Below are 26,714 nucleotides of genomic sequence, written 5' to 3' on the forward strand. Positions count from 1 at the left end.
ATAGGAGTGTTTTTTGTTCCACTGAGGTGACTCTTCTTGGGTTGGTCATCAGAAAGACCAAGTCATGACTGGAAACTTGGAACTTTCAACCCTAGTCTCCATCCTCTAGGAAGGGTAGAGGGAAATTAGAGATTGAATTAATAAACTATCATGCCCAAGTGATGAAGCCTCCATAAAAATGTGTAGACTGTGGGTTACAAAGAGATTCCAGACTGATGAACACATTCGTGTGCCTGGATGGTAACCTACGCCATGCTTTGTGAAGACAGAAGCTTCTGTGTGTGGGACCCCTCTGGACCTCACCCTATGTACTTCTTCATCTATATCGTTTATTATATCCTTTATAATAAACAAATGAAAATGTTAGTTCCTGAGTTTCTGAGTTGTTATAGCAAATCATCTAACTTGAGGAGAAGATCATGGGAACGCTCATGTACTTGTACCCAAGTTAGACAGAAGTGTGGGTACCTGGGAACCAAGAACCATGATTAGCATCTCAAGTGAGGTGCAATCTTGACAGACTGGGCCCTTACCCAGTGGTGTCTGTACTCAGGTGGTTAGTGTCATAATTGAATTGTAGGATACTTAGTCGATTTGCATTGTTGGAGGATTGAGACATTTGGTGTCAGAAGTGCTGTAAATTCAGAGAAACAGTTGTTATTTTAGCATATTATTTAGTGACTTGAATGCACACATCCAAAACAATTTAAGTTCTATTTAAAAAAAATTTTTTGATGTTTATTTATTTTTGAGAGAGAGAGAAACAGAGTGTGAACAGGGGAAGGGCAGAGAGAGAGGGAGACACAGAAACCAAAGTAGGCTTCAGGCTCTGAGCTGTCAGCACAGAGCCGGACATGGGGCTTGAACCCAAGAACTGTGAGATCATGACCTGAGCCGAAGTTAGATGCTTAACCTACTGAGCCACTCAGGTGCCCCTCAAAAAAAGCACTTGAAGAATTGGAATTGATTGTTAGTTGTGAAAAGTAGTAAATGCAGTGAGAGACGTGGAATTTTTTTATGTGTCCACTTGTCTCTCTATCTGTATTTAATTATTTACCAAGCCTTTGTTAACTTCAACCCCTGTATTTGTCAAATTGTGGAAAATCATCTACTGGTAACTCTTGAAATCCATTCAGTGGATTATGATCAGATTTCCAGAAAATTAAATAAAGTAGAATAGAATAGTGAGCATGCATTGCAGAGAACAAGGACAAATATTATTTTTGAGTTTTCTGTTTCTGTTTCATGTATTTATGCATGTACTAGAATCATGATGCAAATGGACTTCTTACTGTGAGATGCAGTTGAAAGTAGTTTGAGAAGTGGGCTTTGAGATGTGTCTTCAGGACAGGCCACCGAGAGAAGAATGCATGCTACGTGGCCAAAGACCATGCAATGCCTGTTGCTCTCAACACCTGGAGGATCTGGAGGTTTATGGTTTCATTAACTCTTCACAACTCTGATTTGTATCCTTTTTATAAATAAGGAAACTGAAACAAGCCCAAGTTTCTTCTATAATATAGTTATTCTGCCCTACTTCTTGCATTTTCAAAGGGCCACAGTTTTCTCCTGTACTTACAGAAAACATTACCACAGTGTTCCAGAATACCTCCCGAACCTTCCATTCTTCCACTATTAAGTAGGTGTGACTAAAGCTCATATGTCTTTGCTTTGCTGTTTAGTAAGGCTATTATATTTAAAATTGTTCCACTTTGCTTTCCCCCTATTCTGCTTTCTTCAGAGGTAGAGTACTACCCAACGTACTTATTTGTTTCATTTTTTTTTACTTCTTCCACTATCATGTGAGCCCTATCAGGAGAAAGATCTTTGATCTCCAGCACCTAGAATAGTACATGGCACATAATAAGAGATGGCACTCTGTAAAATTAGTTAGATGCATGGACGAGTGGAAGAGAAGGAGGAAAGGAGGTTAGGAAGAAGGAAGAAAGGAGGGAAAGAAGAAAGGAGGGGGTGAAAGAGAGAAGGAAGGAGAGAAAGAAGGAAGGAGGGAAGGACGGTAAGAAAGAAGATAGGAAGGAGGGAGGGAGGAGGAGAGGAAGAGAGGGAGCATGGATTTATAATCAGGGCTTTAGCAAGTGCTTCAAAGAGCAACAGAGAGGATTTGAGGGTATAACACTTCTAAAAGTGTCTAGCCTCACCCCCAGTAAATACTCAGTAAATGTTGGTTGGATTTGATTTTCAAATATAAGGAAAGGGAAAACGTTCTTAGAAAACTAGTCCAATTCTAGTGAAGACCTGGAGTTCTGGAGACCCAGTGATCGACCCTGTTTTCAGCAACTCCCTTGCAGAGAACACACCCAAAAGACTAGACTGCTCTAAATGACAGTTACCATGGGTAACAGGATGTCTGCAGTCAACAGGAAAAGATAGTGTGTACTTGCTGGCTGGGATTGCAACACCTGATAACAGGAAGAAGAAAGCCAAAAGGGATGGAACCAGATGGAAGATGTGAGAGAGCCATTATCTCAGAGCGCACCAGAGAAATCAGATACCTTTGGTAACGCAAGGCCTGTGGAAAACGTCCTGCATGCAAATATAACAGTTGGCCGCACAGCTGAGATGATGAAATCAAAGACCAAATACAAGTTTGATGAGCCAGAATTTTAGGAGAACTACCCTAAACAAAGCCATCATTTATTTGTCCAACTCGGAGGCAGCCTGAATTGTTGTTTGCATGGAGATCAAAGATTAAACTGATAAGAGGAGTCTGTTAATGGGGAGCATGTGTGAATGCAGTCATGACATTGGTACATTCTGCTCTTTCTTAGAACTTCACAAAAATGAGTATGTAAGTTACATATAATTCCACAAGAGGGCACAATAGAAGCAAAAATACAAATTGCTGTAGTAATTTTCTTCCGTGCCACCAAATTTTAAGCTGGTAATTTAATGAACAACCTTAACATCTCAAAACAGTTAAAATGGTGTATCAGTATTTAATAAAAAATGGATATTTATTTTTGTACAAACTCCTAATGTTTGTACAGGAAAACAGTGCCTGGGTGGCTCAGCTGGTTAGGCATCTGACTTTGGCTCAGGTCTTGATCTCACTGCACGTGAGTTCGAGCCGCGCTTTGGGCTCTGTGCTGACAGCTTGGAGCCTGGAGCCTGCTTCACATTCTGTGTCTCCCTCTCTCTCTGCCCCTCCCCTGCTTACACTCTGTTCTCTCTCTCAAAAAATAAACAAAAATATTTTTAAAAATCAATATTAAAAAAATTGTTTAAAAAACAGGAAAAAATTATTATATAGGAACAATACTTTCCAAGTGTTCATGATTCTCTCCTATCTTAAGCTATTTTAACATTATCAAATAGGATGTTTGAGAATATTCAGCTTCGAACAGAACATCCTTTGCAGAAAAATATCTCAAAGCAGACAGTTAACAAGTATGTTTAGAATGATTCCACTACTATTTTTAAAAATCCAAATGCATGTATGTGTGTGAGTGTATATATACACACAGCAATTCATTCAACAGTGTTTATTGAGCCCCAGGTATGTGTCTGTCCCTGGAAATATGATCGTGAGCAAGAGAGCTACATTTCCTCCTCTTATCGAACTTACATCCAAACCATGAAAGAATGACAAAAAAAAAAAGTAAGTTAATACATTTTATTTCAGGCAGTAAAAAGAATTATGGGAAAAAAACTTAGTAAGTTTAGAGAGTAATGGGGAGTGGAGATCTGTGAAGAGGTGACAAGTGAGTTGAGATCAGAATGTCTAGCCATTCTACTACTACAATCACACATACAGGTAAATGTGTAGAAACAGTCGAGGTGATGTTCATTGAAGTGTTACTATGAGTTCGTTCTAATGAAAAGAGAGAGGGTGTGGGGGCTTAGAGTAGCGGTGTGTAGGGGATAGACAGGAAAAGAGGAACGTGAATTTCTGACACCACAGACTGCTGCCTTGTCTGTTTCTATAACACACAAACAGGCATTAGTGTGTTGTGTAATTTGGAGAATTCCTTAAATTGGCAAACCAGCAAGAAAGAGAAGAAAACAAGAACATCAAAGCTTTTCATAATGTGTGGACACTATCTGTTCACATTTGCAAAGACATAGACTCACCGTGAAAGTACAGGCCTCTTTCTGACCAGGTGTTCTGGGTCTGGCTGTAATTACCTTAATACAAAAAAGTAAACATGGCAGTGATAGTAGAGAACAGTGTCATTGTACTGCCCTGTTTACTCCTCTCCTTGCCATTTGTGTCCCTTCCCTCCTGCAGGCCACTCCTGGATGTTTGGTTTTTGAATGTTACTCTCAGCATGTGAATGCTGAGCTCAGAACCTTTTCAGAGTCTCTGTTCCCATGTAGGATCAAGTCCAAACCCTCAGCCTTTTGTTCAGGGCCCTTTGCCTTCTGACTGAGCTCACCTGTTAATTCTTCAGCATTATTCCAAATCATGATTTACCTGTCCAGCCAGGCTGGTTTGCCGTTGCCCCCCTGAACATATTATCCTTCTCCATGCTTTTGCTTGGGGACAATGCCTGACCACTTCACTCCCACACATTTAGCCTCGCTTATTAAGATCATACCCATTTCTTTAAAACTCAGCTCAACACCCTAATAATCTAAGCTCAAATTTCTTTTTGCCTTTCATATATCATTTCTCAAAGTCACACGTCATACACACAGTCTCCTGAGGTCAGGTATCCATTTGGACTCTTTTTTTTGGATGGATGGATGAATGAGTGGATGGATAGATAGATAGATAATTATAGCTATATGTGTATGCATTGGTTAGTATACATAGGTACACTTCCTAACTGTATCCAGTGAAAGAGGTTGGAAGCAGAGTGTATTGTGGTACTGGAAATTAACAATGTGCTAAAATAAAAAACGGATGGATAGAGGGAGGGAGGGAAGGAGGGAGACATATTGAAAGGGCACGGGAACCATTCTGAAAGAGCTCCCATCTGACCAGAGTTGAAACAGCATGAGCAACAAAATAAACAATGACAGTATTGACTTATAACCCCTGAAATACAATAGTTTTCCATAAGTTCATACTAATATAAATAAATAACTAAATGGATACATACGTGGGAGAAATGACAACTCTTCCCTTCAGAAGAATTCTAATTAATATTTGTAGAAAGAATGCAGAAAATAGAAAATGACCATTAGAACACCATAGCACTAATGACTATAGTTAAGATCTAAAATTAGGGGGTGAAAGTTTAACCAGAAACAGGATATTTGCATGTTTCAAAGTATTTCCTCCAAAATATTCGGCAATTATGAAGGGGAAAATAATATGCTTACTGCAGAGAATATTGGCAGACAGTACCTCAACCAAGTGATCAAGGTTCACATCACTAGTAATACATATCAACATCATGTACGTCCAGATATGATACCCTGAGTAGGGTACTTCACCTCTGCCGTGTTCTGCCCGACAATGCATAATCTCAGTCTAATCATGAGCGAACACCAGATACCAAATTGAATGCCTTTTACCAAGTAACTGACCAGTACTCTTCAAAGGTATCACGATCATGAAAAGACAAGGAAAGACTGAGGAAAAGACCGGGAAAGATTGGAGGAAACTAGGAAGATGTACATAGCACCTCAATGTAATGTGAGATTCTTGATTGAATTTTGGACCAGAAGAGGGACATTAGTGGAAAAGCTGCTACAATCAGAGTCATTTCTTTAGTTTTAAGTTAGTAGTGTTTTACAAGGTGAATTTCTTAGTGTTGACAAGTTCTCGGTGGTCATGACACCTATTAACACTTGGGGAAGCTCAGTGAAGAGTACACGGGAGCTCTCTGGACTCTTTGCAGCTCTTTTGAAAGTCTAAAATGGTCTCAAAATAAAACATTTAAAAATACGTACATACGTATAGACAGGTTCCAGGGGCCTAATAATTCAGAATCCAGGGGAAGGGACGGGGGATCTGCATTTTAAACAAACTTCATAGATAATTCTCATGTACACAGAAGTTCAAGAATAACTGCGCTATGACAGACAACATCCACCATTCACATTATGTGAACATGTGCTGTTAGCATTAGGTGAAAATCAGCCTGAGCCTTGGTATCAGAGAGCCCCGGTTTCACTCTGCCATGGCCGTTTTTTAGCAGTGACCTTGGGTACGTTATTTGAACTCATCTGTTAAATGCAGGTAACAATACCACTCTAGCAAGGCTGTGGAAGCACTGGTACCAATGTATATAAAAGGCCCGGAATGATGCTTAACATGCAACAGCTACTGAGTAAGCAAAAGGATCAGTTTATTATTCCTCTACATTTGTAAATTAGTTTATTGACAAAAAAGTCTGTTGATTCAGTATCTCAGAGTTCTGTGACTTTGGCAAGTAATTTAACCTTTCTGTGTCTCAGTTTTGCCATCTATAAAATGGGGATACTACTACTACCTCATTAGGTTCAACTGGTGGAACAGTACCTTACACAGAGTGGTAGTATCTTACCTACCTAATTATTTTATGGGATTATTGTTTACATGGGTCTCGGGCTATTACCCATTCGGATCAGTTTTCATCCTTCAAATTTCCACCTCTCTTTACTAGAGGACCTTCCAGACTACCTAGACGTTGGTGGAAATGTTTGTTATTTATTCAGCTTTCTTTCCTCAAAAATTATTGTCTCTGTAATAGCTTGTGTCACTCTAGGTCCAGTGTGGGGTTTTTTTCGAAAGGAACGTGGCAAAACGATGGAGGGAAAGGGTACTTATTCTTATTGAATTGCGGATTTATGTGGTTATGTAGAATTTTCTTTCCTTTCTGCTTTTGGTGTGGAGACTTTGGAATTTAGGTCCCAGAGCAGAAGGTCCAGATAACGTTAGACGCTCTCTTCCATCCGATTGATCTTGCTGTAGAGTGGGAAGGGGCAGGGGTCACCTAACATTTTCCCAGAGTCTGCCCATCCCCCCCCCCTCCACCCCCCCGCCCGGAAAGCTCTCTGTGAGAGAGCAGGAGGCAGGTAGCAGAAGGGACAACACTCTCCCATGCTCCTTTCTTGGCCCAAGATGTGCTCTTGGTCAGCTCTGATAGACATCTGGCCTGGGGGAGAGTGTGCTATATGACTGATATTTCACAACAAGAAAAGAAAAAAAAGAAAAAAGAAAAAAGGACAGCGACCTGGTTGAACCATGAAAGAATGAAAGAATACCTTGGAAAAACACCTCGAATATGTTTGGCTTAGGGAAGTGAAAATTCACAAAGGTAGAAATAGCTTAAGTAACACCACGGAGTGCATTGCAGAAAGCACACTTTAATTGAAAAGGTGTGCTAACGGTGCCTGTGTTTTCCTTTTCCTTATTTTTATTATAGGATATATACAATATAAAACGCTTTTAGCTGTTTGCACGGGGTTGAGGCGTCCAGCGCTGTGGGCCTGAGTCCATGCAGTTGGGCACCACCATCCGTCTCCAGAGCTCATTCCCATCCCCACACCAGCAGCGTCTGCCTTTCTCGGGCCTTTCCACATCTGCCTTTCCCTTTCTTTCCTCGTGATCTGATTCGGTAAATAGGGAGACTGTGCCTTGCCCATTCTGAGTAAATGGGTTGTGGCTATTTTCGTTGTAAGAAGGTCTCTCTCTCTCTCTCTCTCTTTTTTTAATATGCATAGCTGTCTTCTTCACCCGGAAAAAAAAAAAAAAAAGAGGTTGGGGTTTTTTTTTTTCCTATTTCTTGAAACCTTCTCCTTTCCTCCTTTCTGCTTCCCCCTCCTGCTCTCACCCTCTTTACCTATTTTTACCTTCTTGTGAGTATCATTGATGGCATTTTCCAAAGGTTCCTTCTCTCGAGTTTGGTTCCACTTGGATCTGAATGGCTCCTTTGTCTTTCCTTCTGTTCTGTTCTTCCTCCTCTGGTTCCTTTACCTTTTCCTCAGTTTTCAGAACCTTGTGGAGAAGCTTGAGAGGTAAGGGGTTGGAATTACATGCTTAGCCCCGAGCTGTCCCCTCGGCAGAGGAGGATGTATTGGACATGCAAACAAAGGGGCATTCATTCGGTGTGGGAGGTGTTATGTTGGTTTTCTCTTCTGGAACTTGGGTCTCCTAGACTTCATGTGTTGACAGATCATCTTGTTTGTCAGGACCTGTCCTCATCTACCCATCAGCCCTGAAGCATTTTAAGTTTTTTAGTGGTTCTGCTGCAGGTCAGCAGTTGAATTCCTTGGTTTCTATAACTATGTATTGGATGCCTAATCTCTATACCAGGCATGGTGCGAGGCACACAGACTTCAGAACTTCACTAGACACAGAGGGTCTCTGCCCTCACAGAGCTTCTATTCTACTCAGGGAAGCAAGCAGTAAATAGAAAATAATTCAACAAAGGCCACTGTGTAAGAAGTGGTGAGAAAAGGATCGTGGGTGATGAGGAGACTGGGAAGGGGGAGGGGCGGGCACTCTCTAGGATGCCTTACGGAGGAGGTGACATCTGAGCTCAGATCTAAAGGATAAGTCAGAACTGGGTGTTCTAGTACAGTGAATGGGAAAACCCTGCTTCACCTGGGGGAAGCCTTTGGGAGCATTTCACTGACAGGCCAGGGAAGTTGCTTATGGCCAATCACAGAAGCTCAGTGGAGCTTCATGGACAGACTCCCAAGGAGGAGAGAAACATCAAGTCATTGCCAACTCATTTACAGCAGCAGGTATGATCTGAGAACGTTGTCCGTTTTCACACTAATCATGGTTTTGGTTCTTTAGGCAATTATCTAAGACAATAGCTCACAAACCTTGAAACTGACTAATGCATCAGAGGCTGCACATGTATTTCATAGTCAATAAACATGCTCTTTTTAAAATTTTTTCATGTTTTAAGTATTTATTTTTGAGAGAGAGAGCAAGCAGGGGAGGGGCGGAGAGAAGGGGGACAGAGGATCCCAAGCAGGCAGGCTCTGTGCTGATAGCAGAGCGCCTGATGTGGGGCTCAAACTCACGAGCTGTGGGATTGTGATCTGAGCCAAAGTCGGACACTCAGCCGATGGAGCCACCCAGGTGCTCCAATAAGCATGATGTTTTTAAGCATATTTCGAGACCTTATCTTCTTTACGTCAGATGTCATGAACTTAGTAAATGAGGAATTCCAAAAGATGATTCCTTGGTAAATAAGAAGTCCCCTCTTTCCATTTATTTTTGTTCTGAAAGAAGAGATTTATATGTTAGTACCAGTCTCAGCAAAGACGTGAGAGCCTCTCTGACAGAGGAGACTCTGGCCATTTGTAGGAAGAGAATTAAATGCTTATTGGCTCCGTAGTTAAGTTAGTTATTTCATTCCCCGGCCTCTGCTGAATTTGACGGTAACAGAGTGATAATGAAAAGTTTAAGACCCTGAAGCCAGAAAATACCTTAGGTCGGCTAGAAGATGAAAGAACACCACAGAAAGCAAACGAGGGTGGAGGTGAGCAGAGCATGTCCATTCTACAGGGCCTTTTGCGGGCCGTGGTATGTGTGTGACTGTTTCAAGTGCAGTGACAGGTCTTAAAGGGGTTTAAGAATGAAAGTGGCATCCTCTAATGCAGATTTTTTTAAAAAGCCTCCCGAACAGTTCTTAATGGTGTAAAAGCCACCAGGAAGGTGTCGCTAACCTAAATGAGTGACCACCAACCTAAAGGAGCGTCCAAATCTACAAGGCAAAAACATACTTAGACAAATAGACAAATCCACAGGCTGAGTTGGAGACTTCAGCGCTTTCCTTTTGGTAACTGACTGATTAGTATGAAAATGAATGATGGCCCAAAATCATAGCTGGATTTTTTTTTTTTTAGTTTTTATTTAAATTCTAGTTAGCTAACATACAGTGTAATATTAGTTTCAGCTGTACAATTTAGTGGTTTCACATTTACATGCAACACTCAGTGCTCATCACAATAAGTGCCCTCCTTAATTCCCATCACCTATTTCACCCATTCCCCCAGCCAGCCTCCCCTCTGGTAACCATCACTTTGTTCTTTTTAGTTAAAAGTCTGTCTCTTGGTTTGCCTCTCTCTCTCTTTTTACTCCCAGGATTGTTTGTTTGTTTCTTAAATTCCACATGTGAGTAAAGTCAAAATGGATTAGAGACCTAAACGTGGGGGTGACTGGTGGCTCAGTTGGTTGAGCATCTGACTCTTGATCTCAGCTCAGGTCATTATCTCACAGTTGGTGAGTTCATTCCCACATTAAGTTCCACACTGGTGGTGTGGAATCTATTTGGGATTCTCTCTCTCTCTTTCTGTCTCTGCCCCTCAAACATGCTCATTGCCTCTCTCTCTCTCTCAAAATAAATAAACATGGGGCACCTGGGAGGCTCAGTCAGTTGAGCATCTGACTCTTGGTTTCAGCTCAGGTCATGATCTCAAGGTTTCGTGAGTTCAAGCCCTGCATCCAGTTCTGTGCTGGCAGCATGGAGCCTGCTTAGAATTCTCTCTGCCCCTCCCCACTCATGCTGTCTCTGTCTCTCTTAAATAAATAAATAAAGTTTTAAAAATATATTAAAAAATAAATACATAAACTTAAAAAAAAATTTTTTAAAAAGACATAAATGTGGAGCATGAACACATTAAAATCCTAGAGAACACAGGCAGTAACCTCTGTGACCTCGGGTGAAGCAACTTCTTACTGGATATGTCTCCTGAGGCAAGGGAAACAAAAGAAAAAGTAAACTACTAAGACTTCATCATATCTGTTGATGTAAGTGAATTTTCAGTTATTTCATAATTCTCCACCCCTTCCTTAATGTCTGGAGGTAAAATTCCATGGACCTTTGTTGGTTAGAATAAACAAACACAGAAAATCAGTATGCATATAGAAGTCCTTGACAACACTATCAAGCCACGTGACCTAATTGACAGCTATAGAATTTATAGACTATTCCACCCAACACTGCAGAATAAACAGTCTTTTCACATGTATGGGGGACATTCACCAGGAGAGACCATATGCTGGACCATAAATTTGAGAGGATTGAAGCCATGTAGTCTCTGCTCCCTGACTACAAGAGAATTAAATTAGAAATGAATAACTAAAGATGAGGTACCTGGGTGACTTAGTTGATTAAGTGTCCAACTTCAACTTAGGTCATGATCTCACGGTTCACAAGTTCAATCCCCGCATCAAGCTCTGTGCTGACAGCTCGAAGCCTGGAGCCTGCTTTGGATTCTGTCTCTCCCTCTCTCTCTGCCCCTCCCCTGCTCATACTCTGTCCCTCTCCAAGAAATAAACATTAAGAAATATTTTTTTAAATGAATAACAAAAAGAAATCTGGAAAATCCCAAATGTTTGGAAATCAAACCACAGGCTTGTAAATAACCCATGGGTCAAGGATGAAAAATCCCTCTGGCTACTCTGTGAGGAATAGATGGTGGGGCGTGGGATGGGGGTAAGTGTGGACACAGTGAGACCAGCAAACAGACCTTTCCAGACTGTAAGGAAGCTGTAATCCTGCCTAGGAGAGAGAGAGAAAAGGGGAGCTTCACATGGTTTTGGAGGAAAAGCTGATGGAACCCTCTAGGGCTTGGTGTGGGTGGGCTATGTGAGTAGAAGAGGAAGCATCTCACCTTAGGTTTTCTGGTTCACATTATTTTTTTTAATTTAAATTTAAATTTTATTTTTTTAATGTTTATTTTTTTAAATAGTTTATTGTTAAGTTGGTTTCCATATAACACCCAGTGCTCATCCCCACAAGTGCCCTCCTCCATGCCCATCACCCCCCTTTCCCTCCCCCCCATACCCATCAGTCCTCAGTTTGTTCTCAGCATTCAAGAGTCTCTCATGGTTTGCCTCCCTCCCTCTCCCCCACTATTTCCCCCCTTCTTCTCCCCCATGGTCCTCTGTTAAGTTCCTCCTAATCCTCCTACATGTGCAAACATATGGTATCTGTCCTTCTCTGCCTGACTTATTTCGCTCAGCATAACACTCTGAAGTTCCATCCATGTTGCTACACATGGCCAGATTTCATTCTTTCTCATTGCCATGTAGTATTCCATTGTATAAATGAACCACATCTTCTTGATCCATTCGTCCATTGATGGACACTTAGGCTCTTTCCATGTTTTGGCTATTGTTGAGAGTGCTGCTATGAACATTGAGGTACATGTGCCTGTATGCATCACATGATTTTTTTTAATGTTTATTTTTGAGGTGGGGGGAGAGAGAAAGAGAGAGAGAGAGAGAGCAGGGGAAGAGCAGAGAGAGAAGAAGACACAAAATCCAAAGCAGCTCCAGGCTCTGAGCTGTCAACAGAATCCAATATGGGGCTCGAACTCATGAACCGTGAGATCATGACCCAAGCCGAAGTCGGACACTTAACTGACTGAGCCACCCAGGCGCCCCATGGTTCACATCATTTGACGTCACCCCTTTGCTCTCAGGATCCCGTCAGCATAGCATCTGTTTGGGCCCTGCCCACTCTGCTAGTCTAATAGCTCACCAGCCTGGCTCTCCTGCCACAGGCACCTGGCCATCCCATTCTGTGTCACACTCTGTCTCTTGGTTGTGGACCTTTTCACACATGCTGTTCCACTTACCTTCAGTACTCTTTGCCCTACTATTCACTTATCGCTCAGCATAAATGTTGCTTCTTCTGGGAAGTCTTCCCTGCTTTCACCACAGATGAGATTAGGGGCTCTGCCATGTGCTTCCCTGCTTCCCCTGTCATCACCCACACCTCACTTTGCTCTGCCTCTTATCTGCCTCCCCCATCAGACCTCCTTGAGAACAGAGAATATGCCTCATTCTTTCGCTACTACTACGACAGCTGCCACTACTGCAGTAGCCAGGTACATACCCCAGGCTGTGAATGTAGGATCCTAGCCATGGAGAGAGCACCACTGTCATAATGGTGCAGAGCATGGACTGCAGAGCAGTGACTGAGCGCTTGCTGTGTGTTTGCCACGTGCACGGTCGCATTTCATCATCCCAGCAGTGCTGTGAAGTGGGTTCCCTACGCCACTTACAGGAGGAGACACAGGCTTAGAACGTGTAAGTGGTCTTGCCCAAGACCACACAGTTAGTAGTAGAAACGGAATTTGAATTGATAAGGGATCATTCCCCTTATCCATGTTTTGCTCTTTACAGTTTCGATTACTGGTCAGCCTCAGTTCAGAAGTCCTTCTGACATAGGGCCAGAGGTCATTAGTAGCCTGACATTACGTCACAGTGCCTACGTCACTCCTGTCCCTTCATGTCATCTCGTAGGCATTTTATCATCTCATATTATCATAGAAGGGTGAGGACAGTACAATAAGATATTTTGATATTTATTTTTATTTTTCAGGTTTTTAAAAAAATTACTTATTTTGAGAGAGAGACAGCACAAATGGAGGAGGAAAGGAGGAACAGAGAGAGAGGGAGAGAGAGAGAGAGAGACAATCCCAGTGCGGGACTCAAACACATGAAACTGTGAGATCAAGACCTGAGCTGAAACCAAGAATCAGACGCTTAACCCACTGACCCACCCAGGCGCCTCAATGTTTATTTTTATTTTTGAGAGGGGGGGAGAGAGGCAGAGTCAGATGAGACAGAATCCGAAGCAGGCTCCAGGCTCTGAGCTGTCAAACTCACTTGGGGCTCAAACTCATGAGCTGTGAGATCATGACCTGAGCCAAAGTTGGACACTTAATCAACTGAGCCACCCAGGTGCCCCTAAGATATTTTGAGAGAGAGAAGTCACATAACTTTTATTACAGTATATTGTAATAATTGTTCCATTTTATTATTGGTTATTGTTAGTCTCTTACTGTGCCTAAGTTATAAGTTAAACTTCATCATAGATATATGCACGTGGGAGAAAACACAGTATCAATAGAGGACTCAGTACAACCCTCGGCATCCACCGAGGATCTGGGAATGTATCCCTCATGGACTGGGGGTGGGGGCTACTGTAATTAGACTTCAAACCCAAAGCTTTATATATATATATATATATGTGTATATATGTTTTTTTTTAACATTTATTCATTTTTGAGAGATATAGTAAGACAGAGTATGAGCGGGGGAGGGGCAGAGAGAGAAGGAGACACAGAATCCGAAATAGTCTCCAGACTCTGAGCAAGCATTTAGCACAGAGCCTTACGCAGGGCTTGAACCCACAAACAGTGAGATCATGACCTGAGCCGAAGTCAGACTCTCAACCGACTGAGCCACTCAGGTGCCCCTCAAACCCAAAGCTTTTAACCAAGAAGTTGTACTGTCAAAGTTGTGTGCTGCCTGTCTGCCCCTCTTTCCTAAGAAAACAACTCATTTCTAGTGCTGACTGATTTCCATAAGGGAATTAGAGTGGCTAATTTTATATCCTTTCAGTAAATATTCCTCTTCCCATTATCACATGGCTGAATGATCCTCTTTAAATTAATACCGCAGTTATTGCTACAGAATTAGCCTCCAGAGGCACAATGTTACAGAACGAGTGAGGTTTTTTTCTTTTTTTCCTGGTGTTCTGTTTTTTTTTCAGATAAAGAGTAAAAAGGCCTTCTGGACTTGTTTTCACTCAAGGTAATAAGTAGATTATGATATCAGAAAGTTCAAAAACTTCATTTCTTCTCGCCTGACTCTATGTAAGAGGCTTTTTGTGGTCGGCATGTTTTGAAGTGCTGTGGATATTGCTAGCAATGGTAGCTAATTATACTTGACACTTGACAAGGGAAAACACAGAGCCTTCTTACAGCCACCGCACTGTTAGTTATTGAGTACTTACTGTGTACCAGCCATTGTACCAAGTCCCTTGTGTGTGCTATTTCACTGGGTCACGAGGACGACCTGGGGACAGGGGTGGTGGTGGTGGAGATCGTGCTTTCCAGGTTTTACAGATGGGGAACTGAGGCCTGGAAAGACTGAGGAAGGAACTTGTCCAAAGCCACAGGGCTAGGAGGTCATCCTGCCAGGAATTGAACTCACAAATACCAGACTCAAGCTTTCAAGGACTGTCACTTCTCCGAGGTGTGCCATTAGGGCTGCTTCTGTGTGTCCATTTGGAAATATGACCTACCTACCCAAACTCTCTATATGCTTAATAAGCTCACGCCTTTGTAACCACCATGACGGTCAAGAACTAGGTGATCTGACCATTGCCCCAGAATCCCACCCTTCGTGGATCCCTTCCCAGGGCACCTATGGCTTCTTCACATTTCAAGGAGAGCAGATACAGAGGAGGGAGTGAGGGAGCTAGGCTTCAGCGGCTACGAATGCTGATACTTACCCGCGAGGGCCAGACAGGTAACTTGGGAATGATACGCATCAGGTGACATCTCAGTTAAAGGTGACTCTGTCATACCTTTTGTTCAGGTTAAAATCCCTGGAATTGTGCTTGACTTTTCTTTGTCTCACACAACACGTAGAGTCCATCAGGAAATCTTGTTGGCCCTTCCCTTAAACTATATCGAGGATTCTACCACTACCCACTCGCTGGGTTGTTACTCCCTGAGCCAAACCACCATCACATCTCAACTGAATTATTAAAATAATGTCCTAACTGCTCTCCCTGCTTCCCTTGCGTACCTTCATTACCTGCTCTCAGTGTGGCATCCACAGTGACCATTTCGCTAAGTCAGATCCTGTCATCCTCTGTTAAATCTCCCCACTAGCTTCCATCTTACTCAGGGTAAAGGCCAAAGTTCTTCCAAGGGCAAACAAAGCCCTAAGTGGCCCACATACCTCTCTTGTCTTCCTCCCTGACTCTTCTTCCCTTGATTAGCCCTGGTCCAGCCACACTGGTCCCCAGCTGTTCTGGAAGTATGCCAGCCTGCTTTATTCCCACTTACTCACCTCTTCGAAGCACCACTTTCTCTCCAACCCTATTCAAAATTGGAAACTCCTCTATCCCTGGGACCCCTGGTCCCTTTCCCTGCTTTATTTATATACTATAAATAAATTTTATATTTATATACTATGTCAACAATATATCTTATTTAGGATCTGTCTCCCTCCTGAGGGCAGAGATTTTTGTCTGTCTTGGTCACTGCTGGTCACCCCTGGCACCTAGTGGACCCTACATAAATGTTGATTGTATGAATGAGCAGGAAATGCAAGGAGTGCCTGTAAAGCAGCACCAGCAGATGGTTCCCGTGTGGGATGCAGACTGTTCTTGTCGGGACTGTCGATTTCTTTTTTTTAAAGACAGAAATGCGGATATTTCTGAGAGATCTTCAGTTTAAAAAAAATTTGGCAACTAACTCAATTTTTTAAAAAGGCTATGTGGTCAATTTTTTAAGAAATCCATTCACTGGCTGAATTTGACCCACAGGCCCTAGTTTGTAATCTGTAGCGGAAGTTGAACTGGCCTTGCCATTTTTTTTTTAATGCTTATTTATTTTTGAGAGAGAGAGAGAAAAACACAGAGTGCAGGCAGGTGAGGGGCAGAGACAGAGGGAGACACAGAATCTGAAGCAGGCTCCGGGCTCTGAGCTGTCAGCACAGAGCCCAACGCAGGGCCTGAACTCATGAATCACAAGATCATGAACTGAGTAGAAGTCGGACACTTAACCGACTGAGCCACCCAGGCGCCGATGGCTTTGCCTTCTTAACTAAAGTCTTGCAAGTTTCCCAAAATTAGTAGCCAGGAACTGTATTCCTAAATTTTTTTTCTGTGTCCCTCAGTCCTACTCCAGGAGACATGTCTCCAGAATCCCACAGAGGAGGGATTAGATATGGGTCTTAATGTTTTATTTATTTCTGAGAGAGAGACAGTGTGAGAAGGGGAGGGTCAGAGAGAGAGGGAGACACAGAATCTGAAACAGGCTCCAGGCTCGGAGCTAGTGCTCAACACAGAGCCCGACACGGGGCTCGAACCCACGAACCACGTGATATGACCTGAGCCGAAGTCAGCCGCCCAACCGAGTGAGCCACCCAAGCACCCCTCTCTCTCTCAAAACAAGTAATAAGCAAGCAACAAACTTTAAAAAATTAAATGAAAAAAAGGAGAAAAAGAAATGCCATATTATGTGCTTAGAAATTTCCCAAAAAAGGCACCTATTGTAGTATTGTTTATGATAATAAAAAAGGGAGCAGTCTTGTGTATCAAATAATTGGTATTGGTTAAATAAAAATTTTACCCTATATAAGCTTATTCTGGTTTTATAAATTTCCAATACAACTTTCTTCCTTTGTCTTTCTTGATTAATGATATTGCCTATAACTTCATATTGGAATATCTCTATTTTTCAGATCTTTTTAATTTTTTTCCAAACCTTCTTCAGAAGAGTCTTTCTTTTTTTCTTTTTTCTTTTGATGAGGAATGGTAATATTTTGAAAAAGACAGTTATGATAACTTTAATAAAAATGATAATTTAAGGCCAAGAAAATAATAGGGCAATCAAGTCAGCAAGCTTATCACTTCTTAGCCTTTTGGCTAAGATCAAGCTTGATTCTTTTGGGTAGAGGTCTGCATAACCCTTAATTTATGAAAGCATTAAATTATGTGCTTTTATTCAGGCCTTATTAGATAATCAGCCATAAAGAGAAATTTGTACTATTTCACATGGGTTTAAATAGGTTCCTCTTCCTCTGTAATTCTGTAATTCTAAATTAGCTTTTTATTGGAACATCATACAGTCTCTTTTCCCTGAATACCCATTCTAGAAAGTGACTTAATCTTGCTATAACCTTATTAGCCCAAATGCAGCAATCGTTAGCAGTATTTGACACATGAACTTGGACAGAACCCTTTACTTTGCTTTAGCTTTTCTTCCCAGTAAAATAAATTGACAGGAGGTTGAGCCCTTGGCATGGTGTTGGGCATTCAAGGCATCATGACTGTATTTACATGTAATTCATAGTTTGTATCATAAAATGCAGTTACTAATACTTCTGTCGAGAGCTTGCCTTTGCTCCGCAGTACTCTGGAACTGTGATTTAAAAAAACAAAAACAAAAATACAAAACAAAATGATCACATAGATGCTAGTCTGTGACAAACTTTTTACCTTTCCATGGCAAAATAAGAAAAAAATAAGGATAGGGGCGCCTGGGTGGCTTAGTCGGTTAAGCGTCCGACTTTCGCTTGGGTCACGACCTCGCGGTTCGTGGGTTCGAGCCCCGCGTCGGGCTCTGTGCTGGCTGCCAGCTCAGAGCCTGGAGCCTGTTTCAATCTGTGACTCCCTCTCTCTCTGACCCTCCCCTGCTCACGCTGTCTCTCTCTCTCTCCTAGAAATAAATAAAAAAATTTAAAAAAATAAAAAATAAAAAAATAAAAAAAAAAAAGAAAAAAATAAGGATAGGGTAGGGGATATTTTTTTTAAGTTTGTGTGTCCAATTTGAAAAATTCATCTTAAGTCTGAAATTAAGATTTTCAAGTTGTTAAGATAGATGTCAAGATAATCTTTTATGAAATGATAGGTGATCATTATTTTTTTTTCTTTGGTAATCGTTATTCTTAATTTCTTTTTATTGGTTTGTAAAATCTATTCCCCTAGTGAGAAAGAAAGCTAAATCCTGTGGCTGATCATGTAAGCTCTGAAACCGTTCAAGTCTGAAATGTGCATGATAATCCATCATATACTGCACATACATGTTCACCAATTTTAAATATTGGGGATCCCAGTGGAATATTGTCTTAGTCAGCTTGCCGTAACAAAATACCAAAGACTGGGGGCTTAAACCACAGAAATGTCTTTTCTCATAGTCCTGGAGGCTGAAAGTCTGAGATCATGGTGCCAGCGTGGTCGGGTTTTGTTTAAGAAGTACCTCTTCCTGGCTTGACACAGCTGCTTCTCATTCTTTTTTTCATGATAGAGAACAGGGTCTCTGGCTTCTCATAAGGGCTCTCATCCCTTCATGAAGACCCCACTCTCATGGACCTAATTGAACCTCAATTACCTTGCACAGACCCCATCCACAAATACTATCAGATTGGGAGTTAGGGCTTCAGCATATGAATTTTGAAGATACAGACGCTGACCCCATTGCAAGTGTCATTATGGTATTAGGTCTTACGTTGTTGTTCGGATAATGTTAGGCCAAGGGATACAGGAATATTCAAATCCTTCTTTAATCAAGCTACCACAATATTTGGGGAATAATGGCAAAATAAGGCAAATAACACTATTAGTAACTAAGGCTTTGAAATCTCTAACTCCAAGGTAAAACTCTCGTAAGCCAAGTAGTTGGGACAGGAGAATTCATTTGCTTCAGAAGGCTGGCTTGAATGAATGGCAACAGAAGTTGAAAACCACAGCTCATGAGCCAAGAATGGCTTTTACATTTCAAATGGTTAAAAAAAAATAAATAAAAGCAAAAGATTTTGTAGCATCTGAAAATCCTATAAAATGCAGATTTTAGTCCCCCTGAATAAAGTTTTATTGGAACACAGCCATGCCCGTTCCTTTATGCATTATTGTAACTTTCATACTACCATGGCAGACTTTGTTTTGTTGCCATGAAGAGACTGAAAGATTTATTATCTGATCCTTTAGAGGAAAAGTTTGCCAATCTCTGATCTACAAACAAAGCTGGCCAATGATTTGTTTCTCCTGTTCCCAAGACTAAATCTTAGCTAAAAATGTCATTTCAAAAAGGTGCAGTTATACCCATCAACACTAGAAGAAATGGATCCAGAGACAGAGAGTATTTACCCCAAACGCTGGCATGAGCTGATCTAGAGATTGTCCACTTCAAGTTGTCTAATGCCAGACCCACGATCTAAGAAAAAACTAAGAAAGACAGACGGCTTCATGGAAGGATGAAAGTAGATGAGAGACCCTCGGTCCATATGCTGATGCTGTCATTCCTTTGAAGGTTCAACCCTTCCCCAATATAGTCTAGGGTCCTAGAATTGAACCAGACTAAATGAAGATTCATCTTCCTTTGAGTCTCTACCCTTCAATTAATATTCATCCCGGAAGTCAAAGGAGACGGAAGGAATGAAAGCCAAGAGTCATAACACCTTTCTGGAATTCAGCATTGACCAGTGAAATTGGTGGCCCTGTTGACCTATCAGATCATTTCCTTTGTTTCTGATTTGTTTTTGTTTTGATTTCTCTCCCCTCTCCCCAAATACACAAAGGTAATTTTAAAGGATGTGGATTCCCTTCTATATGTGGACACCGACGTTCTCTTTCTGAGACCTGTCGATGACATCTGGAAGCTTCTGAGGCAGTTTAATGCCACCCAGCTTGCAGCCATGGCCCCGGAACATGAAATCCCCAAGATTGGCTGGTACAGCCGTTTTGCTCGGCACCCTTACTATGGCTCTGCAGGAGTTAATTCAGGAGTCATGCTGATGAATTTAACTCGTATAAGAAGTGCCCAGTTTAAGGTAAGGAAGTACTTTCTATTTCGTGTTTAGAATTTGGGGTTTTGTCATTTCAACAGTGAGGTTCCTAGATTGTCAGTGTACTGATTTTGGAAGTTAAGGGGCTTGTACGTGAGGAAGGAAGGAGCCAGGTAAGAGGAGAGCATTTGGAAAGTTATGAAATACTTGTTTGTTCGGGAAAAGCCCAGGTATTTATGGAGGAATTTAAAGCTTCAGCACGCTTACTATTCAAGAATGTTATGTTGCATTTCTGAATTCTATAATGTTTGAATTCTGTGCATACCCAAAACTGCAAAAGCCATAGAAAAATCTGTGAAATTATCCAAGGGATATATTTACATAGCATACAGAGATATTGGTAAAAGACTGCTCATGGCCTCATCTTTTATCCTAGTAGAGAACTGGAAAGAACTTAAATGAACATCAGTAGAGATCTAGTCAATTAAAAAAAAATCCTCCTCTTACTAAGAGGTAGATCAATCTATAGGTAAGATAAGTAAGACTAAAAAGATATTAAGGGCAAAAGTTAAAATGCAACAAAGCATGGTACCATAAAGTATGATCTCCTTTGTGGCTTAGAAATTTCCAGAAGAAATACCTAAGAGAATACCTAATTGTTAACTGCGGATATTTCTGGGAGGAGTGGGGGTGGAAATGGTAGGAGGATGGAGGAAAAATATTTTTACTTTGTAATTTTATCTTTGTGTGCTATTTGAATATTTAGTCTATGAATGTGTTGCTTTTATTTTAAAAGTAAATTACGTTAAGACAAGGAGAAGGTGTTTTACCTTAGATGCCTTAATTCTGCCATCTGTGTTTTGTTCCTTGCTGTCTGAGGCAGGAATTCAGCATAAGAAAGAGAGGTTCCGTTTGGGCATAGTTTTCTGAGCGGAAACTGCAGCCCCAGCTCGTGGTCCCTGGCCCATCTAGTATCCATGTGCCATCTGGCAGAACTCCACAGTTTCCAGCCCTAGTTTTGCTTTGTCCTGTGTCTTGAGGCCAGCAGGACCCCTCCTCTATTTTGCTTCATTCCTGGGGGATTTGGGGGACCAGGTTTCTCCGTGGACAAAATGTATTCGCTGGGCCTCAGCCGCTCTACTGGTTTTCTCTTTTCCAGAACAGCATGATTCCAGCAGGCTTGGCTTGGGAGGACATGCTATACCCTCTGTACCAGAAGTACAAGAATGCCATCACGTGGGGAGACCAGGACTTATTAAATATTATTTTTTATTTCAATCCAGGTAGGCTCTCTTGTGAGAATGCCCTTTGCGTGGGAGTCCGCCCACCTCGCGCCTCAGAGCGCATTCCAGCCGGGTCTGCTATTGACTGAGCCTGAATTGTGCCTGTGTCCCCCTGTGAAGTGCGCCCTTTCATTCACCCCCCTGGCCTTCTCCCGGAGGCGGCCCACACGCGGCTGACACAAAAGGCCAAATGTTGAACCCTCCAACACCGGACTCCGTTCTTTGAGAATGTCTTTTTGATTTTTGCCACCCCATTCTTCTCGGAAGTGTGGTCAAAACTGACGGCGGGGCACAGAGCTGAATGACAACATTATAAGCCAAGCACGAGGCTGTCCGCAGCTGAACAATTGCTAGATTGAGGGGAATTGATTTCTTGGGATCCCTACAGTTAAGTGACTTGTTGGAGAGTTAAATGAGCCTAGAATAAGGACTTAGATTCTCCCCAACTCCTTTTTCTTTCCACGGGAGCAAAAGGAGTTCTTCTTATATTGTTCCATCAGTGAGTTGGCGGAGGTGGCGGAGGGAGGGAGAAAAATGTTTCTGTTCGGTGTTTCTTGGCCCTTGTTGACACCTAAACCTAATAAAATTTCCTTCTTTCTTCTTTGCTAAAACCATTATCTATGTTGTTAAAAGTCAAAACCATGTTTTCTCCTCGAGAAAGATCTTTGAGGGGGTGGGGAAGGCACTCTCCACTTTGACCTGTTCAGTCCATTTCTTTGCCTTAAAAAAATCCCAAGGTAGAGACTCCTGTTTATAAAGACTTCTCTCTCCCTGTCATGTCACTCTGGAAGCACCTACTGTGTACTTGAAATTTTTTTTAAACAAAACTCCAAACTAAAACCTGATGTCAAAGTCTTTGGATCTAAAAGGAGCAAATCCTGGAAAAGTGAAAAAGCAGACTGAAACCGAGTTTCTGGGGAAAATTCCCACTACGAATTCATTGATGAAGAGACTGTCTTGGCTATTCGCTGGTGGCACGTTGTAATTCATTTCCCTCTGTACCTCCTCCTTTTTCTCCTAAGCAGATTTCATCTTTTTTCTAGTGTTGGTGGATTAGTTAGGATTCTTGGTTGCCTGTATAAGCCCCCCCGCCCCAAGTTAGTCCAAGCACAAAGGATGCTTTTTTATAAGCAGACTGGCGTCTGCTAGAAGCCAGGGCAGGAAGGCGAGCCGGCTCAGCCCAGGACCTGAGGCAGGACAGGGAAAATGATGAGGACCCCAGGTTGGACTTGCTTTCTCCCACTGAGGTTTATTTCTCTTGTGTGGACCACATTCTCTGCTCCTCAGACCTCAAAGCCAAGTACCAAGGTTTCATACTCCAGGTGCAGCTGCATGGGAAGATTAACCCCCAGTGCCGTCCCGATTCCAAATTCCCAGGGGGAGAAATCAGACGCTTCCAGCATGGGTAGCCAGGCTAGGAGCGTGGAGCTCAGAAATAATGGCTGACATTTGTTATTTACTAAATGCCAGTTGCTGTTCTAAGCATTATCTTCTTTAATCCTCACAACCACCCGAGAATATAATCCCCATTTTACAGACAAAGATATCAAGGGACAGAGAGTTTGTTGGATAATTTGCAGCACTGCTAATGAGTGACAGAGCAGGGATGCAACCCCAGACCACTCCAACCTTCTGGGTTTGGGAGAGATGAGAAATTCTAAACAAGGGGAATCCTATAGAGCTGGGCAGACGTCCCAAAATGTATCTCTCCACTGAATTGTCCTTTAAATATTGCAATATTAAATACTTGTCCTTTAAATATTGCAATTTTCTCTCTGTGATGTGGCTAAAACTATCTTTTATAAGCACCTCTATACATGCCTCCAAATAGGAATTCAAAAGATTCGTACAATTTCTTCCCCAGAAATCCTCTTAGCCTGTTGCAGATTATTTGAGGATGTGATCAATGAGTAAATAATACTTGAAGGCAGTTGTAAGCAGCTTTGCAATTAGACAGGAGCCCTTGTCTTTAATTGGAGCCGAAAGCCAGCTGGTTTTCTCGGTACTCCCCATCCTAAATCCATTGAGTACTCGAACATCATAAAATAATTTTCAAGTTGTTCTAAAACCTGGTTCTGAGCAGGACCAATAACCAAGTTTTCTGGCTTTAGATCAGCGAGTTATTAGGTAACTCCTTGATTGTTCTTTGTGTCATCTGCATTGGATCTTCCTTTTTCATACCTTACTCAGGTACTTTATTAAACATGAGATCTTTGAAGTGGAATCCATTGATATCTTTCACATTATAAGCCTCTTCCTTGTTTGTATGGATTGTGATCACTGTCTCCAAACCAGGAAAGTATTTTGAAAAAAGATGTATCACCTTTATCCCTAGAAAGGAGAGAGAGAGAGGAGATTGGCCCCAGCACAGGACATAAACATGGACAAAGAAGCAATGCACAAAAAACTTGAACACATGTCTGGAATGTTACTTTTATTATAGCCTCCTGTAGCCAATAACACCACTTTTTAAAAAGTGTGGTTTTTTTCATGTTTATGCATTTATTTTGAGAGAGCAAGTATGGGGGGAGGGGCAAGTGGAGGGGCAGAGAGAGAGAATCCCAAGCAGGCTCCATGCCATCAGCACAGAGCCCGATGCAGGGCTCAAACCCATGACCCGTGAGACCATGACCTGAGCTGAAATCAAGAGTTGAACACTTAAACCGACTGAGCCACCCAGGCACGCTTTAAAATGTATTGAAAAGTCATTGGCCTCAAAATATTTGAGATAGTAGATTTCTGTGGGTGTGTAATTGCAGTGCTGGGTAATAGACGAGAGGAGAGAGCTGCACTCGGGTGGGACATGCGGGTTGCAGACCACAGGACGTTTCCTGGCAGGTGAGCCCAGATAGCTCCTTCATAAGGTGGAAGACTGAGCTCCCAACTTTATGTGTGAGCTGGAGTCGAGAGCCGAGTTCTACAGAAAGTGTAGGTTTGGCCGGGTCAGAAGAGCACCCTACACAGAAAGATGTGCTTTGGTTCGTGTGTTTAGGTTGCAGGGAACAAAGCAAGTCAGGGACCGGACACACTCCTGGGAACACACGGGGCAGTGTGCCGGGCCTCTTGGGAATCTGCTAAGGACCAAAGCCGTGTCTCTATCCTCCAGGGGCCCCAGGGTCTCTGCCGTCCTTGCTTCTCTCCAGGCCCACCCGATTCCGTTCTGTTCCTCAGCATTCTGTTTACATGTGGCCCAACCCTCAGGCTACCCAGCCTCACCAGCCCACAGCCGATGATGATGCCTAACAGCCCCCTCTGTTCCCAAATTCACATTCTTTTTTTTTTTTTTCCGATTTTTAAATATGTATTTTTTATTTTTTTTAATAGTTTATTGTCAAATTAGTTTCCACATAACACTCAGTGCTCATCCCCACAAGTGTCCTCCTCCATGCCCATCCCCCCCTCCCCCCACATCCATCAGTCCTCAGTTTTTGTCAGCTTGAATGCTGACAAAAACCCAAATTCACATTCTTGAAAAGAGAGAGAAAGAGTGAGAGAGATTTGCCCAGCCCAGCCTATGAACTGATTTCCAGCCCAGCTGAAAATGAGTTCTCTTTGGATAGGGAGACTACCCACCATCTGGCCATCAGGAGCCAGAGGAGCAAGGCCATGTGGCATATTCCTTTCTCAGACAGGAGCGCCTAGGTCTCTCCTTTCTTTGGGAATCATTTCCATAGAGGCGGGCTGTGTGCAGGGAAGGCAGTGGAAGCAGCCAAGTATGCGTGACGAGGCAGGGCAGCCCGCCAGACAGCAACAGTGGGATTCTGCCCACAGGGAGAGGGGAGAGCTGAAATACCCCTGGAATATCCATAGGTTGTCATGGATACCACATAGGGTAGTCGCGTGAGGGGTCTGGCGGGGCCACGGGGAGCAGGACACACACTCACGTGGCACAGGTCTCCTCAGTGACCCCAGGAGGGCCTTGGTCTCACACTGCCAAGGTCCCGGGAGCCCTGCGGTCGAGTGTGCAGCCACGCTGGACCCTCCCCCACCGGGAGGTCCCAGCCGCTGGCAGCAGGGAATGTGTTGTGGAGGTGACAGGCCCCACTGTGTGGTGCTAGGACTGTTCTGGAAAATTGGAGACTCCTTTCTGTTTGGGGAATCAGATACAAAGCACAACAATGAAGCTTGTAGGATCCTTGCGGGAAGGGGTTGTATCTGCTTTTTGTCTCTTGCGTGCAAGACTTCGTGCCTGAAGTGGAGCTGGTCTTCAGAGGTGTTGGTTGGTTGAACAAATGGACTGAAGAGAATGGAGTGAAAAGGGGGGAAGTGAATGGAGGACAAGGCCCACAGGAGGGAAAGAGAGAAGGAGAAAGTAAGAGAAAGCAGAAGGACACGCGTGGTAGAGGAAGACACAGGTTCCATGCCCCTGTTCATTCAGCAGATACTTTGGGAGCCCCTGCTATGTGCCAGCCACAGTGGTGGGCACGGGGCTAGGAGAGCAGACAGAATGCACACGTTCCTATTTTCAGGAAACCTACCTTTCGGTTGGAAGACGTAGACTTCCAAAGAACAGCAACTGGTTGTTCCAAATCACACATTGTGGTGAATGCTGTCAAGGGAACGTATGAGAGGTTGAGAGAGACAGCCTGTCTGGTGGGACAGGATCGCATCTTTTGATTGTGTGGTCAGGGAGGCCTTCTTGGAAGAATGAATTGCCCTTCTCTGGAACAAGGTGCATTCTGGAAGAAGGAAGAAGTGGATGCCAGGAAAGCTCAGGTCCAGAAAGAAACAAAACAAAACCAAACAAAACAACCGTTAATGATGCGACTCAATGGCCTCCATTCTTTGGTGATATAGGACATGCGTAGTAAGCCTGTTTCACCATGAAGTGAAAGTGATCAGGCAGGAGCTGTTCCATAATCTCAGAGATCTCAAGAGTACAGAATAATCAGAAACGTAAGGAGCAGTCAATTCACACAGTACTTTGCAAACAGTTAGGAGGCTCTGGAAATGAATGTAGACTCCTGAAGGGATTGCTGATGGACTTCAGAGCCATAGATAATCAGTTAATGAGCTGCTTTATCTATGTCAAAAGAGAGGAAAATATCAAAGACTTGGGGTTTAAAGAGGGCATGGCTTGGAAAAAGTATTTTAAAACAAATTGCACTGGTTTGAGGCTCTGGGGATTTGGAATTTTAAAACCATTCACCGTATTATTTCCTGAGCAGTGGAAACGGCAGTGCTTGAACATGTTCCCCCCCTGCTGTCATTCTGAACCGTCAGATTGTGACAGCCCTGATAATCGTGTTTAAAATAGA

The 26,714-nt window shown here is 42.6% G+C and overlaps 1 protein-coding gene across 1 annotated transcript in view; it reads left to right on the forward strand.

Moving 5' to 3' along the window:
* GXYLT2 (glucoside xylosyltransferase 2) overlaps positions 1-26,714 on the forward strand; it is a 103,816-nt gene that overhangs the window by 63,852 nt on the left and 13,250 nt on the right. The window contains exons 7-8 of the mRNA XM_077770648.1: positions 19,967-20,218; positions 21,333-21,456. Of these exons, the coding sequence (XP_077626774.1) occupies positions 19,967-20,218; positions 21,333-21,456 (376 nt within the window). The remainder of the gene's footprint in view (positions 1-19,966; positions 20,219-21,332; positions 21,457-26,714) is intronic.

Source organism: Crocuta crocuta, unplaced genomic scaffold (genome assembly GCF_008692635.1).
Source record: "Crocuta crocuta isolate KB4526 unplaced genomic scaffold, BGI_CrCroc_1.0 scaffold126, whole genome shotgun sequence".
NCBI lineage: Eukaryota > Metazoa > Chordata > Mammalia > Carnivora > Hyaenidae > Crocuta > Crocuta crocuta.